The sequence below is a fragment of the Podarcis melisellensis genome (assembly GCF_964234715.1).
Source record: "Podarcis melisellensis genome assembly, chromosome: 10".
In the NCBI taxonomy this organism is placed as follows: domain Eukaryota; kingdom Metazoa; phylum Chordata; class Lepidosauria; order Squamata; family Lacertidae; genus Podarcis; species Podarcis melisellensis.
Window position 1 is genome coordinate 53,765,949 of NC_138542.1, and position 18,959 is coordinate 53,784,907.

The 18,959-nt window shown below is 38.8% G+C and overlaps 1 protein-coding gene across 2 annotated transcripts in view; it reads right to left on the reverse strand.

Moving 5' to 3' along the window:
- Nucleotides 1–18,959, reverse strand: part of TRIM24 (tripartite motif containing 24) — a 36,283-nt gene continuing 17,324 nt past the window's right edge. Inside the window, exons 6-19 of one of the 2 annotated variants that reach the window (XM_081928203.1) lie at nt 18,441–18,555; nt 15,954–16,100; nt 14,221–14,338; nt 11,815–12,092; nt 11,185–11,349; nt 9,337–9,516; nt 7,874–8,009; nt 7,066–7,126; nt 6,489–6,657; nt 5,822–6,114; nt 4,071–4,206; nt 2,948–3,022; nt 1,415–1,564; nt 1–737 (exon numbers count right to left, since the gene is read on the reverse strand). In XM_081928203.1, the coding sequence (XP_081784329.1) occupies nt 528–737; nt 1,415–1,564; nt 2,948–3,022; nt 4,071–4,206; nt 5,822–6,114; nt 6,489–6,657; nt 7,066–7,126; nt 7,874–8,009; nt 9,337–9,516; nt 11,185–11,349; nt 11,815–12,092; nt 14,221–14,338; nt 15,954–16,100; nt 18,441–18,555 (2,233 nt within the window). In that variant the 3' untranslated portion in view covers nt 1–527. Of the gene's footprint in view, nt 738–1,414; nt 1,565–2,947; nt 3,023–4,070; nt 4,207–5,821; nt 6,115–6,488; nt 6,658–7,065; nt 7,127–7,873; nt 8,010–9,336; nt 9,517–11,184; nt 11,353–11,814; nt 12,093–14,220; nt 14,339–15,953; nt 16,101–18,440; nt 18,556–18,959 lie in introns of both variants that reach the window. The other variant, XM_081928202.1, reaches the window with a different exon arrangement.

An 18,959-nucleotide genomic window follows, 5' to 3' on the forward strand; every position in this document is an offset into this window, starting at 1 on the left:
TCCATTTTCAAAGTACTTTAATTCATCTCCCCACTCCTTACATTTCAGAGCACAAGTAGCTCTCTGCGGGCAACAACAATTCCATTGTATCCTAGGCCAATATCTGAGCATGTGCTTTTCTCTTCTCAGTGGCTAACAGTTATGTACAGTACAAAGAACTGAAATTATGGCCAGCCACATGTCGTTGGTAAATTAATTTCTGGTAAGATCACATTTTCCTGAAATCTACACATTAAATTTGTTTCTAACTTTAGTTTAATTTTTACAAATCCTTTCTAAATAAAAGATTTGAACAGTTGTCACTTTAGAGTGGTGGCAGAATGAATTCTAAAAACCAAGGGTAAATTTTATAGAATTTTTCTAATGTCTCCTACATGCCTCACTTCTTGGCAAATTTGTACCAAGGTAGGACTCCCAGTGAATGTCCACAATTGTAGATGTCAACGTGCTCATAAAATGCCCTCCCAAAAATCAATGTTGATAAATATTTATGAAAAAAAAAATCTTTAGCAGTGCCTATATCCAGTTCATTTTACAAACTGGCGTTCTTCCCATTTGAGACGTTTTTTCCGTGGCTGTACAAAGTCGTCATCAGAGTCATCTGTTGAGTTGGGACTATCTCTATCAGCACGGCAATAAGGCTGGGCAGGGAATTTTCTTTCTGGAAAAAAGTTCTTCAGCAGTTCCTCAAAATAAGCTTCCAGTTTCATGCCAGCATCAGCCACTTCTGAATCAGGCTGTTGGGGAAAGTCAACATATCATTGGTTTTATATTTGCAGTCCCATATAAAAAAAAAATGGGTAAGTCAAATGCCAAAGTAAATCAACTTGAACACACAAACACTACTAATAATTTTATTTGAATAAAATTCATCTTACTCAAACTAAAATTTGTGAACTCAATCAACACTTTAACAAATCAAAATATGATATGACTGTGATACAGTTGACAGTAGCATTTGTAGTATAAAACTAGTATGCAACGATATGTTAGCACCTTAGTTAGCGCTTTGGTATTTTCTATCACTTCTTGGCTAAGAGAGTTTGTTCACACACAGTGACTTACAGCAGCAGAAGAGAGATCTAACAACCTTATCTCAGAGTACAATATTACTTCTGCTGAGTAGCCCTCATTTCTCTCCCCCATGCAAATATTCTGTACTGTTCAATGTGTAAGGAAATTTATATGATTCAACTGTCACCTAATATCATATCTCAACTCCAATGCAGGCCAGACACTGCTAAAGAAAGGGACCTATAATTATATTCTGCATATAAATTACCAGCAATGTGACTCTGCAAACTATTATAGAATCCACAGTTAGACTCTGGTAGCAATGGTAGCTTCCTAGAAACACACACACACACACACACACACACACACACACACACACACACACAGAGTCTTTTCTGACCTCATTAAATTCAGCACAGTTTTGAAAGATCAGTCTGAAATCAGCTACAACATCTTCTGGTTTTGTGTACAATGGATGATGCAGTTGCAATCTATTTTTGATGGTTGACAAGTCCATTGGCTTCTTAATTATTTTGTAGTAGTCAGGCACCTAGAAAGGAATAGATGAATCTTCTCAGTAATACATTAGCATACTTCTTTGGCATTATCTGGGAAAGTGAACATCTACTGTGCAGATCTTAAGCAAATGACTCCTGCTATGAATGGAGAGAGCAATCTTTCTATCTTATTGAAAATAATTGGAAGGAATATATATACTGTAAACAGCAGTTATTGCAATGTCTCTAAAAGGCATATTATTCATCTAACATACACAAATTCTTAGATTCATTTTGCTATTTAAGATAGTGTCATAATGAAAATCTAGATAAGCTAACTGGAAATAAGTTTCCACAGAAACTGTATTTAGCAGCACATTGCAGGCTATCTCTGTAAAATCACAGCAAAACACAAACACATCCCCTATACCAGGAGAAATGTCAGAGAGCTGGGCCTCAATCTTTTATTATCTCTATTTTGGGCCCAGCACAGGATGTACAATGCTATGTATCGCTCTAGCACACTTCTAATACCTGCCTCAGAACAAGGTGGTTTATCTTTTGATCAATTTGCTGTTGCAACTGAGCCAATGACAGCATATGGATAATGGCTCCTATTTACACAGGACAACCTGCTCTAGTTCATATTGCATAGGAACTTCAAAGTAAGTGGAAAGTGTCTATGGAGTGTTTCATTTTTATTGTGTAAACTAATCTAAATATTTTGAAACTGCCAAGCCCGCCTACTACTGGGCTGTTACAAATGCTGGAGTTCCACACACATATCTGTGCATGCAACAGAATTTTGTCTCCCTCTCCTATTCCCCTCAAGCTCCTGGCATACCCTCAAAATCAGATGCGGAGGATTGGGAGACCTTCTGGAGCATAGTTTTGGGAAACTTTTTTCGGGAGGAGGGTGAAAGTTATGATGTGTAAATGCAATTACACTCATGATTAGCATTAGGTACAACCCACAGTATTTACAGATGGCATTCATTCATTGTTACTAATTAACTTTTGAAATGGAATAAAGTCTAGAAAAGGTTCCACCCTACATTTTTGGAAAGGGGTCTCTCTTTTCCCTTTTAATGCACTGCTTATGCAAAGTTATGTATCTCTAAACACACTGCATAGTAAAACACATAATGGATGGCTCTTGGTATCATTTACTTCAATGACATGCAGTAACTAATAAACAGCTGCAAGAAGATCAGAAACTGAACTACTGTATTAATAAATGTACTTCAATAAAAATTGGCAGTTAACAACTGTATTCAGATATGAGACTCAAATGGCATGCTGCTTTTACATCAGCATTTCTTCTCTCTCTGTTGAAATTATATACTGCACTGAAGCATGAATATAATATCTGACCAGTAATGAATGCCAACACAATCCTCACAGAATGTTAGTGGCAAATAAAATGACCATCATACCGTGGGAGGAACTGGATCTTGAAAAGCAAGGCTCATTTCATGGCAGTAAAGGTACAGTAGTAATCTTTCACACTTCTGCACAATAGAAAAGATAAATGATTTCAGTTACACAGAGTACCACCTTGAAGAGCTAGAACAGCAACGCAGTAGAAACTGCATTTTTCTGAGGCTACAGAAGACAGTGTTGGAATTCAGACATTGTGAGATCCACTCCCACCCTCCTAGTCAACTTTTCCTTCAGTGGCCTTTTTTGCCACCAGTACATAATTTTCAAGATGTATTGACAAAATGGACTACAGACACAGTTTGCAGGAACTCAAGAGGAAAAATTGTGGTGGCTTCACTCTTCCCCTGGTCCTGTTGCTGCTGTGTTATCCAGAGTGAATCCATGGTTTGACCTAGCATTATGTCTGAAAAACAGGATCATGGTTTGTCTTCCACAGAGAAACCAGAAGTGGAAAGCCAAGAACAAACTTGGCTACAGCTCATGATTTGTCCCTAGGGAAGGTAAGATATGAGCTTTGGGTTGGTACATTAAGTCAAACCATCTCTTAGCACTGCATAGTATAGCAGGAACAGGACAGGAGGGCTGTGATTTTTCCTCTGAATACATGCAGGCTCATCTGTTCATGCTTAGTGAGGCTATTTGTTCATGCTACTACATATACCTCAAATAATAGTTCTGCTAATTAATTAGCATATTTCCTAAAATTACAAAGAAAATGTGGGCATGGCAACTCAAATACTCCACACCTGACACACATTTACTTGATCTTCAAACCACTTTCAAAGTAAAGGAAACCCAGGAGTAAAAACCTGCCTGAGGATCAAACTGCTCTGATTTCAAGTGAGGTTTAAACTCAAGAAGAAGCATCATGGGTCTCATTTGTCCACACCTTCCTGTTTGAAAGAGTGAAGTGTTAATATGTGTTCAGTGAGATACTACAAACTTCTGGTATCAAAAAGGTCATGACCAGAGAAGAACCTAGGTGCAAGATGTATTTAGGACATATTCTCAAGTTCTCACTACTTACTAAGAAATTACAGGGGTATAATAATTTTATTACTACCATGGCATTTTTCAAGGTGTATTCACAATGCACTTCAATGACTATACTCTCACCCTCTGATCCATAGGTGGCAATCCCATATTGCCTTCCAGTTTTCTTTTTTCTTCAGTCACATGACTTGGGCCATCACAATCATATTCCATTTCTGGCTTGAACAAATCACGGCAGAATGTACAAATCCATTCTCCGCTAAACAAAGCGAAGACAAACAGGCATCAATCCATGTTCTGAGTGTTTCTAAGCAAACTCTTATCTGCTATCTATAATAAGTTTTAGAAAATACTGAGGCTGAGATGAAGTCAACTGATAAAAGATAGGCCTTGCCTCCTGCAATTTTTGAATTTCTTCACCCAAGCACCATTTGTCATCTCATTATCAGAAATAAAATCTAAGGGTACATATGAACACTTAAGGGACTTAGAAGGATGTGTGAGGCTTGCTCTATTAAAATTATTGTCTTCACGGTGCCTCCTATTTCTCTCCTCTCAGTTAGACTTGCTTCCTTCTTCTCAGAAATATAAGCATGCAGGCCATGGCTATGCAACATTCTCTTCAATCTATTGTTCTCCCTTCTCACCAAAAGCAAAGTGCTACATTGGTGGGAGGAACTTGCTGGGGGGCGTCTCTGAAGATCGAAGGAATGTGGCTTGCCATTCCCCACTGGCTTCAACAAAGTGGCCCTTGCTAAAACTGTCTTCTCATCAGTACCTTAGAAAAAGCGTGGATGAAATGTTAGCTGCCAGTAAGTACCAAAACTGCTGCCATTGTTAAAGGAAGCAATAGAAAGTATATTATGCATTACAAATCACAGGCACATTGTGGTTTAAAAACAGGGAAGTAAATGGGGAAGGTTAAGCACTGCCCTTAATATTGTGCTGTTCTTGATTAACAGCAAAACGGAAGAGACCCCTACAATTAGAAGCATTGGGCAGATCACAACCACTGGAGAAAACAGAAATTTCTCTCCAAAAGCATTTTCTCAGTGTGCAAAATGTCTCCCTCAGCCTTTCTTATTTGGATACATTATACTCTGTAACTGGATGACTAACTTATTTTGATCTGAGTTAGAATGCCACAGGTGGTCACACATATATGTATGCACAGAGAAGCAGACACACATACATGCATATATTCAGAGAACTTTTCTCCTACAACAGCGCTCCTGAAAAACATAATTTTGCCTCTATTTACCATAGAAAAAGACATCTTTCTCCTTTGAAGGATCTTAATAGCTTAGAAAACAGGAAGGAGTGCTCCTTCTTGCTTAACTAGGTAAAATAATCTTGCAATGGTACTATATCATCAGAAGATGTGCATTTCATTTCAACTGCAAATTCTGTGTGTTTGCATATGCAATTGTAGGAGAGGCTATTTGGGCCCAGAAGCGGCTCTGAGATCTTCGGATGAAGGGTAGTATACAATTTTAATAGATAAGATAGATAGATATATCTCATGTTTACATTTTCGAAATAATGTTTCTATTAAAATAGCTGAAATTGTATAACATACCACAAAAAATATTTCAAACATGACAAACAGTAACACAGAACAAATGCAGTACTAGATCAATAGCACTCCTCAGACTAAATAAATACGAACAAGAATGGAGAATGGAACAATGGAGCACTTTTTTAGGAATCACAATGCAAAACTATGGCACCACAACTGTAATGGGTATGTCGTTTCACACATCCACAATCTGAACTCCTGATGGCTCCTGTTTAGCTTTAAAATTAGAAAATGACTGTATATATAAAAAAGAATGAAGGTCTGAGGTAATATTTTACAGTCTAGCTGATTTTACCTTGGAAAATTCCTGAGTGTGGGAACATGACAAGAAAGGTGGAACACTTTAGGACATTTATCACAACACAAAAGCTCTCCTCCGTTCTGACACACTGCACACCAGTCCTCATTGGGGTCATCATCTTTCCTGCTTTCTCCAACATGAGGTGTCCCTATCCATGGTGCCTTGCCATTGGATGGTTGGTCACCAGTACTGTCTGGTGCTTCTGTTCTCAAGACGGTTGCTTCAGATGAGCGATTGCGATTGTTATTCAACAACATTGAGGTAAGTAAATTTCCTGGAAACCTAGTCTGTAGGGAAGAAGAAAAAAGTATGCAGCCTGAAAAGAATGTAAAATTGTTACATACATGTGTGTATAAAAATGCACACAGTCATGCCTCTTCTGCAGTAAGGGTCTAGCTAATTGCATCAACTACTATAGCTGGATAAATTTATGGCTTTAGAAAGAGCTTCCAGCATTTTAAAAAACCCCTGAACATTTAGTTCTTGAGTGCGGAAGAGTAGACAGCATGAGTGCTCTATGATTTCCCAGATCAGCATGAAGAACGTAGAAGTTTTCCTTTGTATTCTAGAATAATATAAATCCTGAGTAGAACAGTAACAACTCAGCCAACTTAATAATTACGCTCCCAAATTTAGAGACTATTTTTATAACTTTGATTACATTTTGCTTCCGGGATTCTTCATCTGTTTCTTGCTTCACTATTACAACAGGGAAATCATAGTGTTCACTTGGCACACCAGACTCTTGTTTTATTCTGATAGGCTCCAACATGACCACAGGGACTCGCTGGGTTGAATCTGCACCTGATGGTCTGCTAGAAGAGCCAGAGCTGTAAAAGGAAGAAGTAGTGGGGAAGAGGATAAAAGATCAAGCAAGACTAAAACAAGACTATTGTGACATGTTCTAGATAATTTGAAGAGGGTACATCATCATTGTATGAACCAGTCTGTGGTATTTTTTCCACATTTGATCATTCAAAGTTTGTGTTTCAGCCATGACAACACAAAAAATCAAGTGCTTTAAGTGGACAGTTACATTAAAAAAAGCAAAAATATTCTTCTCCATCAAGTTCAACTAAAAAAAGGGGATGGAACTAACATTCATCTGCAAGATGCAAGAAACAAATTATAACCAGCACCCATCTTCAGTTTCTTAGATTTCTGTATTGCCAGATAAAAACACCTTAATTGGACAATTCACACTGACAGTTTTTTCATAACCTATTATTTTTGCTTACCTGCCTCGACTTCCAACACTAGAGGCACTGGGTGAACGAATTGGAGGATGGACAACCGCACCTGAATTTTTACAAAAATCTTGTCAAAAAACTTATTTTATATAGATTTAAAAACTTCTGTTAGGTTGATCACATGATCTTAAGATGTAGTTAAGCATTATTTTGATTTCCACTCCACTGCCCCAATACCGCAGAAGAAATCAAGGGAAATAAATTATGAACAGCAAAAATAAGTGCCCAGAGCCCCCTGTGCTGCAGATAAGGAGGTGCATGGGGACATCCCTGAATAGGGATGAGAAATATTTTATCTCAAGGCCACATTCATGGCTTGTGGGATGAAAGAGCAAGCGTGATTCATTGCATCTCCACCTTAGTTAACTAGAACTAGGATCTTTGCTATCAAGCACGTACTTCTTGCAAGAAATGTAGCTTTCATATTTTCCTCAATTCAAGGAGTCAGTGTGATTACATCCAGGCTGAAATGTGCTCTTTCAACAGGGATCCAGTGTTCTGCTCAGCTTCCAAGAGTGTTAACTCTAAACACCAATAGTTATCAGAGAGTGAATGACTCTTGTCAGGCTCCCTTAATCTAGGAAAGACTAACTGGTGAGCCAGCCATAGTGGTGAGCCATAGTGATAGCACTGGATCAAGGCACTGCCAGCCTACATACCTGCTCCTTTAGGGGAAATACAAATACAAATCTATCCAGAGCCGGTGATTAATCAATTTTGGGGCAAGAGAATAACCCACCAACAGTAATCCATTTTATCAGAATATTAGGAGTTTAATAATAAATAATAGCCATACCTGAAAGGCCTGGAGATGGCACTGATGAATTTGGGGACTGGACAGTTTTGCGTGAAGGAGGTTTGGGTTGGCTCTGCTCAACAATTCCCTCTCTCCTCCCAATGCTTTCCAGTGAAATGCTTCCTGCACAGTCAATCTTAAAACAATTAAGAGATAGTTAGGCCAGAGAGACTCAATGCCACCACTTTTCATTACTCACTCATTTCAAGACTGCAACAGGTAAAACAAACAAATGCAGCATACATATAATCCAACTAAAATTCCCTCCAAGAGTAAAGGGGGTGGCCCTCTGCTGACCAGCAAGGGTGTTTGCATACCTGGGGAAAACTAGGGATACAGAAAAGTATTGGTTTAATTTTTTAAGGGGGAAAATCTTCAAAATATGAGAAGACACAAAGAGCTGTGTAGGTGCAAATCTTGCCTCTGCTGAAAGGCCATTGGGAGCAGTGGGTTGGGGGGAATTAGGCTCGAAGGATGCTTGCCCCCACCATTTGCTTTAAGCTGGGGAAAGAAATCCTATTTTGCTGTTGAGAGATGCATTCCCTTGGGGAAATCTGCTGCAAGAAATTCGACCAGGGACCACAAGTTCCCCACCAATACTTTAACCTGTTAAGAGCTCTGTCCTCTTTGCATCTCAAAATGTCTTTTCTGAGTAGTTCATTAGGATTGGAGGAAAGACACATCCTTCAGTACTAATTAATGCCTCCTCCAAGTGTTTTTTAACTGCTAAAAAAGAGCTTCATGGTCTGTTTCCTCTCATATTTCTCCCACACACATGGGACAGAAGGTTTAAATTTTAATTTACAGATTTAATCCTCAATCCATCTCCATCAGGACCTGCATATATATATTATAAATAGGCTTCTTAACTAGGCTACATACAGTGCTCAACACTGAATATAGCTGTTTGATTTCACAACCACTGCCAGACCTTTACAAGTGTTCAGCATACAAATCATCCAGGCAAGCTGGCTAGCCCCATAGCTCTATTGGGAGGGAACATGTATGGACAGCCCATGGGTAACTTGGCAGAGGGGTGCATGTTCTGCTAAGGGAATAACTCTAGGCAAGAACCAATTTTATGGAGTTAGGAAAGACAGTCATATCAGGGCTTTTCTTTAATATATCTATCAGATGAAGAAGTAACTACAAAGTGGCTTAATGTTAGAATTTCTTTTTTGAGTGTTTGTACATATGACAAGGTCTAGACTATAACCACATAAAATATAGGCTCTTAGCTCTGCTCTTAGCATCAAAAGAAAATAAGGGAAACAGGTAAAATCATACTAACATAAGCCCCAGTTACTGCTATATAAACTGGTGGAATATGACATACTATTGATTTGTGGACTAGACTGTTTTCTGTGTAAGCTGTCACATTCCCCATCTGCCAATTCAACACATGAAAGTAATAAAGCTTTCAAGAAGTCGAGATACAAAACATAGCGCAATATCCATCTTACATCAGGAAGAGAAGGCAGTGTATAGGAGCCACCCATTGTTGAGGACAGATCGATCATAGGTGGAACAGGTGTTTTCCCATCATATCCAGCAGCACTATTAATGGTAGGACTGGAGGGAGTGGATGTTGTACTGCTGGCATTTGAGGGAGTAGCAGAAGCATGCCCACTGTTGATTTGCCACTACAAAGAACAACAACTGTATTAAGAAAATAATAGTTTATCACATACACCAATAATAAAACTGCAGTGCACTGGGTTAATCTGCTTTATATCACTTTGCTGTACTATTTGTAGTACCTTGGTGGTGTGAGGTGATTTTGCAAAATTTGGTGTTAAGAGAAAAAAATGTTCCAAGCTGCTTTCAGTTGAATGAAATTGTTGGTTGCCAAGTTACAGTGAACACTCAGGTTTTAGTTAACTGTGGTTTACACTCAGGCACCAACTTCTCTCCAACTATGTTAACCTTTGAAAAGGAGAACAGATACAAATATCTTGTTGACAGACTAAAGTTGTAGAACTGTGCTTAGCACAGAGTTACAGTAGTGGTCAATAGTCCCATGACAGTGGGTGCTGCCATTCAATTGCAAGTTGGGAGACAACATGTTATTTCAATGTGTATTCTCTACAGTTTTTACTTTTACATGAAAAGTTAAATAGCATTATTAAAAGTGTGTCTCCTTTCCAATAACACCTCTTTTTTTTTGAGAAGCCCTAATCTCTCCCTGCTCTGCTCTGTAGTTAAAACAGATACATTAGACACAGTTGGAAGTGTTTTTCGCTCAGAGATTGTTATGGACAGCAAAGTAGCTCTTATTTATTTACTTCTAAAACCTGCATATTGCACATATCAGCCATGGCTTCAAGAGGAGTGCCTGTCATATCAATAGCAAAATCTCCCAGTCTTTTGGAAGCCAATTGGTTCCACCAGCCTCCAAAGGCAAGCTATTCTAATAGGTCCCCCATCTTGGAGGAGGGGGGACGTGGAGGGGAGAAGCTGCTAAAAGTCTAAATCTCAGCAGGAAATGATTTGACCATTACAAGGAACTGGCATTAATATTATCCACCTTAAGATCACCCTCTTCCTGCCCGGTTGAGAAGACCAGAGTCAGTTTGTGGTCAGCCACAAGTGTTGGTCTGATGACATGTTGGAACAGCCCCACAGTTGTCATGGAGGCCACAAAGTTCCAAGCCACCTCATAATGAGTGGCCTCAGCATGTCCCCCAACACCAACAACCTAGCGTGTAAGTGTGTTTCTTCAACTTCCTAGCTCAGGCAGAGAGACTGTGGAGTAGGGAGTGAGGCAGGCAGTAATCCAGCAGTATCCCTTTGATTGCCCAAAGCAAGACACGCACATGCTCTAGATCGCAATACAAGGTTTCTTAAAGAGTGGTCACAACACTGTCTCCTGCTTGAAGGCAGTTCACATAATTCACTCATTCAAAGATGCATTTATCACCTTCTGGACTGATCTTGTCAATACCCTTTGGGCTAAACATAATTACCCAAGAAGTGAAAGGGACGAAAACCTTGTCTACACCATGGTCCCTTCCAACTCTACAATTCTATGATTTTATGAGGCTGCAACAACTGAAAATCATTCCAAGTAACTAGACTAAAAGGTGCTTCAGATGCCTTCATAGGAACTTCTTCAACAGTGGTGTCAAGATCAGAGTGGATATGAACAATTTTGTCTGCAAAATACTTAGAATACTTGTTACAGCAGGACTCCATGTGGTCAATATATCCTTTCTAGGGTTCTGTCATAACCGCTTCATTGCTCCTTTTAAGTTATTGTGCTCCAGTTAAGTCTTTTGGAGGCAGGGTGTTCAACAATAAAAACGCTTTACCTGTTTAATAGCTTGCTGTGCCAAAAATGCCATCTGCAGTGGATTGGGCCGTACAGCTGACTGTGGTATATTCTGATTTTGAGGAAACCTCATTGGCTGAGCTGGGGGAACAGAGCCATTGGGTTTCAGGCTGTGATTCTGAAAGTTAACCAAACGTGGAGGTGGCTGCTGGAAAGATAAAACAATGTTCTTAATTGTCTAAGTTGGCTGCTGGGAAGATAAAACAATGTTCTTAATTTTCTGTAAGTTAAGAGAAATCCATTCTCAGATATTCAGAAAAAATGAGCAGTAACAGTTTAGAGTACTGTGGGATTCACCCTCAACATAAAGCTATGTAGCCTGATAACTAACAGTTTCACAATCTGCTTGAACAGGGAAAGCTACACAGCAATATGACAAGAGATCTCCTTAAGATGTCTGTAAGCATCTAGGAAATCTACAGAGGGGACTGAACTCTTGGACACATAAAACATACACTGGTGGTCATACAATATGGTGTTACTATAATTCTGTGAAATGCATAAAGTTCATATTAACTGTCTTTAGAGGTTGCCCTGCTGACTTCAGTTTTCCTTTTGAACAAAATACAAATGGCTAAGGGTCTTCTACTCTGGACTTGCCCTAATTTACCTGAGGAGGTGGTGGTGGTGGTGGTGGAGTCTGGTACATGGGCCCTGCAATTCTAGGATTTGGGAGCCCCACAGGACCTGCCCTCCGTTGAGCCTGCTGCCTCTGAGCGAGGACCTGCTGCTGCATGTGCTGAAGTCGCAGTTGAGCTAAACTGATCTGTGTTGGGAACTTGGATAGTTGATTTGAAGGTAAGCCACTTTGTGGCTGTATGTTTGGTTCCATCACAGGGCTTTTAGGCATGTGTGGTGGGGTCTCATTATCTTCAATTACCAGAGAACCTGGATAAAAATAATTATATTTACAAGTTAAGGATTTACTGTCTACCATTAGGCAATGTCCTCTGCCACATTAACCTTTCTGGCATGTGTCATTGCCAAATATCTAAACTAAAAACCCTTCTGTTAACTCTGGAGCTAAGTTGTGCACATACACTTTTATTTAGCTGCCTAGACCAACACAAACGTAGTCAGATAATGGTCAGATATTTACGAGCTAATAAGTATGAACTTATCGGTTATCCTCTTAACCTAGCAATGCAGGGGGTTGGACTACATAACCCTCAGGGTCCCTTCCAACTCAACAATTCTATAACTCATTCCAAGACACTGATGGCCACTTCATCATGGCAAATTTCCTACAGGATGTCACTTCCATGTAGGGATTAAAGGATCAGCCTAAATTCAGTCTGTGTCCTTTTCTTATTCGATCACAACAAAGCCTGCTCCTTCCCACTTTAGCATTTAATGTGTAGATCTTTTTCTTTAAAAAATCAGAATGAATTACATTTAAAAAGACATTAAAAATATTTACAAGGTTACCATAGGGCCAAGTTTAAACATTTTCTCTCTCTTTACATGTAACAGTTGCCTGGAAGTGCTAGAAAGTTGCTGTGCAAGTTGAAAAAGTTGGCATTAATGCCCCTGAAAGTGGTAGGGGATAATGATTTGCTGTCCATCCTAGGGACTTTGTATAGAAAAAAAGATAATTGGCCTACTGATCTGTGGCAAGTAATTCCACTTCTGCACATCCTGCCTTGGATGACATTGCTCAATGGATTGGACCTCATAGCTGATACTCAAGATAAGTAATGTCCTTCAACCTAATGAAGTACAATTCAGCTTGTTACACTGAGAATGAAGGCATTCTTTGTATCTTTGCGATGTCCTGAACATTTTACAGAGCATCATAACTGGTGAGACAAGCTGTGCTCACATATCAATCCTATGGTTTCCTTTTCTTATCTTAAAACAATGCAACTTTTGCCCTGCCATAAAATAATGAAACTTTAAGCAGTCACAGCTTGCACCCAGATAATGAAGAAAGGTTCCTCAACTATTTGATTGGTCTGATTTCTGTAATGCTTTGTTTCTGAGTTACCTCATTATACTATGTTTTTACATGTTATTGACTAACCTCACTTTTTTTCTGTAATGCTGAACTGGTCTTATTAAGTAGAAGAAATGTGTTAACTAAATCTGCATGTCTGAGGCACATTCCTGGATCCTATATTTTTTGTATACTGATGCAGACAGATTAATCCTGCTCCACCTTAACGTGACATCTGTAAAAGGAGGAACTAGTGTGCTGCTTAACCAATAAACTGAAGGAAGTCTTGTCTAAGACTTCCACCCTGAACAAAGCAAAAATTGCTTTAGATCCATGCAAGCACATTCTTTATCTGTACAAAGTCCTTGGGTGGGACAGAACATAATGCCCCCATTGTTCTTACGAGCATTTGTGCCCCAATTTTCAATGTGCACAACAGGAAACATACTTTCTAGCCACTCCAGGCAGCTACTACCTATTAAAAACAAACACCGAGAGTCTGCCCTTGGACTATGCCATAGACTCTTTTGTGTGTGTGGATTTTAAAAAGAACCATATTCCAATCGGGGATATGCAGATCAGGTGAGTTTGCTTTGGAAATACACACCCCATCTGATTCCTTGAGCATCCCTATCCCCATCTTTGAAATGTAATGTACTTGATACATACATGTGTCGTGTGACAGCACATTTTTTCAATGTGCTTATGCATGCAGTACAAACCTAATTGGGGATTCCTACCGCCTGCACAGGCAACAAGACAGATGTGTGTATTCGGAGCATACACAAAGAACACAAAATGTCCTGTCAATAAATGATATCTCTACGTAGAAATTCATCATGAGTGGAGGCTTTCTTGTTCATAATCCCGAAGTGGAGGGAAGAAGTATAAAATAACAGAAAAAGATATATTCTAAGAAGGGTATCAAGTTTGGAGGGGGAATGCATTCTCTAACCATTCCTAAGACACCGCTTAAAAGAAATCAATGCCAACAGTTATTTCAGAGAGTAAACATGTTTAGTAACATCAACAGTTTCAAACAAAGAGACTAACAAAGATGTACATGGAAATGTATCATACCTAAATTGAAGATATTTTGGGCCCAGAAGCTAGGATCACAGTGAAACACGGTGGTGGTGTTAGACACTGGTAAGGCATCACACCTTGCTCTAAGGAGGTATCTTAATCGATATGTAATCTAGAATAAATCAGGAATAATGTATGAAAAAGTTCAACTTTTTCTGCTGTTATCTGGGGAAATTGTTCCACGTAAAGGCTGTTTTTCCCCATGATACCCGCCCTAAAATTGATAAAAAATATATAGCATGTTTCTCACATTCTCCTAGCAAAGTTTTATTAACAATAATATTATATTTCATGAATTCCCATGACACAAATAGTGTTGGTTTTAAAAAAATACTATTATTTAAATTAGAATACACAGCATCACTCCTGGCAATGCAACAGGAACTCTTTCAAAACTGTGCACTAGCATGACAGATAAGATACAACTTACACTAGCTAATAATAAACAGAAATAAATACATAATATAGTATTGTAATAATAAACAGCTAATAATAAAAATGAAAGACAAAAAATGTCTAATACAGGAAGCTTTGGCTATTATTAGTTGATGTAACAACTGAGAGAGGAGATACTTCGACTGAATTTATTTAACCTAGATTCAGCAGTGGTGCATGATGGAGGTGAAGTGGCAGCTGTGCCCTCCCAGGGATAATGGTGCTACACTTTTTTAAAAACCTGGTTATTGTGGTTTTTAAAAAAATATATAATAATCAGTTTCTTGTTTCTTTCTGGATTGAACAACTGCCCTTTATGTGGCTTTGCTGGAACAAAGCAACTTCAAAGGGGGACTTCAAAGGGGCAATGTGAAACTGCTGACCTGCACCAAAGGTTCAATGCTTTCACTTGTGGATTTATTTGAGACAAATGTTTTTTTCTCATGTAAAGGTGCTACACTTGCCAAGACAAGGGCAAGAAGGCAGCAAGATCAAGGGAGCTTTGGGTTGCGGGCAGCTAAACAGGTGTACACACAGCTTTAGCACTGCCACCACAAAGATGCTGCTGTGACTTCCCCTCTCCCCACACTGCTGCTGAGTGGACTGCTTCATCCTTTGCAGTGGTAAACCCATGGTAGCCATTACCATCAGGTGCATGCTCACCTGGTCAATCCCAGCGCATTAATACATCCACCAAAAATATGACTATTAAACTGATGCATTACATTTTTTATCCCTGCTTGCCCAGTTTATTTTTAAGCACTCTTTCTAGTTTTTAGCGTGCTTTCATAGTAGAAATAGGAACAACAGTAGCACATTTATAAATAACTGTTCAGCAGACTCTTGCTTTCCCATATCCTGCTAAGAGCACACTGTCTTTGTAATCAACTTGCCATGACTATGGCTTTCCTAGACAAAAGTCCAGTAGCTCTCTATTCTTACTCTTGAAATGTATGCACAGAGTGTGGGGGCTAGCTTGTGAATCTGCTGCAATCACACATGTGGAGACACTTGTTGAGGAAAAATAACAAATAATTTATTATAAGAAATACATAACATGGAGTTTAATTTAGAATTAGAAAATCTATTCTAAGTTGGAGCACCTTTGTGTCTTGGAGAGGAGTAAATTGGAGAGAAGGCAACCTGAAAATATCAGACAAGATCAAAGGATAGGTCAGCATCGATATCAAAGGGACAGAGACAGTGAAGGAAACTGAAGCTCTCTTACTCTATTTTAGTCCCATGCAAACTCTTCTCTGCAAGCAAGTTGCACCCCAACTTCCAACACTTACTAGGCGTTTGCTGTACAGTAATGCGGTGCTGCTACCACTGGCGACAGCCCATTTAGAAAAGTCCATGACGTGTTCCAGTTGCTTAGAAAGACCTGCCACTTCCTGTTGTTGCTGTACAAGCTTCATTCGGTGTTCTTTGGCTAGACACTGCAAGGGACAAACCCAGACACTCATCGGTTCTTTTGCCAAATCAAACAGTTGAATTTTTCAGAGAAGATACAGGAACAGCTGTGTTCATAAAAAGTGGTAACTGCCGCTAAGACATTACTCTAGTTGTGTGTGTTTATTATCTCCATCTCTTCAAGTGATCAAAAACAAATAAGCTTTGTCTTTTACATCTTATTACTATTCAAACCCTTTGATTTCTAGCCTTTGTTAGCAACCCTTTGACTCAAAGTGCTATGCTAGAAGAGTGATGTGCTAGAAGTGATCATTTGAATGATAAGTGCACTCTGAAAGAGAAGTTGTAAGTGCTAAGAAGGTTGTGAAAAATCCAGGAGCTGAGAGAGAGGCACAGACCCCAAGTTCCTAGCTATCTGTCCCAATATGTAAGCTCCCGGAATCTAGGCAATACTAGATCACACTTGATTAACACACAGGCAGATAATGCCCAACAGAGTGCTTTTATTTAACAGCAGAAAATAGACAAGTAAACATTCACAATCTTCCACTGCAAAAATGTAAAACTCACGAACTTAGAAACAAAGCAGAAAAGCAAAGTTCTTTATCGATGAAAGACCACACCTGCCCAGATCTGCCCAAACAGTGTCTACCTTGATTGTCTAAGAAATGATGGTAAACAAAGACCAAGTTCTGCTTTTTATACCCTCTTACTGTATGACTATAAACTTATATGAGAAGCCTATTTAAGTTAAATAACATTTCCATCCTTAAAATGACAAAGTGGTTTTATTCTAAATAGTGCTCAAGGTTCTAAATGCTATTTCCTGTTTTCAGTGACTACTTGAACACAAGCTCATGGAAACAGACACTTTTAACCACTTTAACCATTTTAACCACACTGCTCTCTCAACCATTCTTTGCACCTGTTTTTAACCACAGAATGTACCATACATTTCCAGGTATAAGACTAGGTTGTTTTACTTTAAAAAACAGTGGTTCCTCAGGTTACAGACGCTTCAGGTTACTCCGCTAACCCAGAAATAGTACCTCGGGTTAAGAACTTTGCTTCAGGATGAGAACAGAAATCGCACAACGACGGCACGGCAGCAGCGGGAGGCCTCATTAGCTAAAGTGGTACCTCAGGTTAAGAACAGTTTCAGGTTTAGAACGGACCTTCAGAACGAATTAAGTTCTTAACCCGAGGTACCACTGTATGGTTAAAAATCTGGGGGAATCTTATACAGAGATAGTGAATATGCCCATATTACATCTTGTTCAAACACAAGAGAAGATATCCTGCTTTTCTCACTGCATTTTACCTGCAGCGATGTGGGCAGCCGAGGGAAGATGATAGCCCAAAGTGTAGTTACAATGGCCCAGCATTTCAATGCCAAACATCAAATATACAAATAGCAAATACGTTATTTGAACCTCATGCAGTCAAAATGAACCCACACTTACACAAAGGACACAAGGGGATAAAATCCCTAAACAGTCAGAAGCATCTAACATGCTCAATGGCCACAGAATACAGGTGACAGGGGGCAGAGATGGAAATGGAGTAACTAGGTAAAGATCATGACCAACCTTACTCACATGATGTGCTGTATGTACATAAAGAGGCCCTGCTCACAGGCTCGTTGCTAAGGTCAATTAGGTTGGTAAGAATAAGAGGGCTTTTTGTTGGTGACCACTCCGCTCAAAGCTTTATGCATTTCTCTCCATAACTGTGTATGGATTTTTCTGTACAAGTCTTTAAAACTGGATTCATTTGTTCTGTTTTAGCTGCTGATGGTTTTGAAATTTTTGAGCTGTTTGAAGATGTGTTATGCTAACTTACTGAAATGTCTCTGTTATGCTTTAAAGTTGCCGTTTTTCCTATTTTTTATAAATATTTGTTTGGTGATTTCCGATGTATTTTATAATGTGGGAAGGCTAAAGGCTTAAATACACTCTACACATATTTCTGTAAAAAACAAATAAGCAGGAGTACTCCACACTGCAACAATTTGTTTTCAATGTAAATATAAATTATCCAAAGTAATCACATCCCTAGTGTGAAAGCGAATACTCAATATCTGATTGTGTTTGCATGGGTAGTATTCAAAGACATACAATGGAGTTTTAAAAAATTACAGGATTGTCTATCAATATGGAATCCCTCCTATGAAGAAGAAAATTTTGAAATCTTTCAAATTGTTCTTCTGAAAAGAATTTAATAAATTATAACAACTGCATTTAATAAAGCATGATAAATACATTCAGATCTATTTAGCAGTACATATTACTGCAAAGTGATTTAAAAAATGTGCAGTAATGTCAGAGTGGGGTCTTAATGTTGCCCCTCAGTAAAGAATAATTTACCTCAAGCTGATGGAGTAGAGCTTTCCCCTTTTTGTTTATTTCTACCATCAATGTGAAAATAGCAACTTTAATGTCCTGTTCCACCAGCTTTTGATTCCGATTCACTTCATGAATCCTAAAAAGGTGGAAAACAGAAATGCTCTTTAATATGTTCAACATGGGAAATGTGCAAAATAATTTATTATGAAATCTTTGGATACTAGTAAACTTAGTCCTAACTAAGCCCTAGGAAATAAAAGGAATGAAACAGCCACAAACTCAAGATCCACTTATTTCAACTGGATTTTTGTTGCAACTAGCATTTGCTGGATTATGCCCAATCAATTTCATGAGCCTTTGGGAAAACCTTTGAATTGTCCCTTCTTACTATAACAATTCTATGATTCTATGAATCTTGAATGTTTGAACTTAAATGGTAAATTGGAAGAAAAGTGAACATTAAGACCCTCAGCCTTATGGATAAAAGAGAAATACCAAAAAAGTGCTTCTTTCACATATTGTGTTACCAGCAGTGATGTG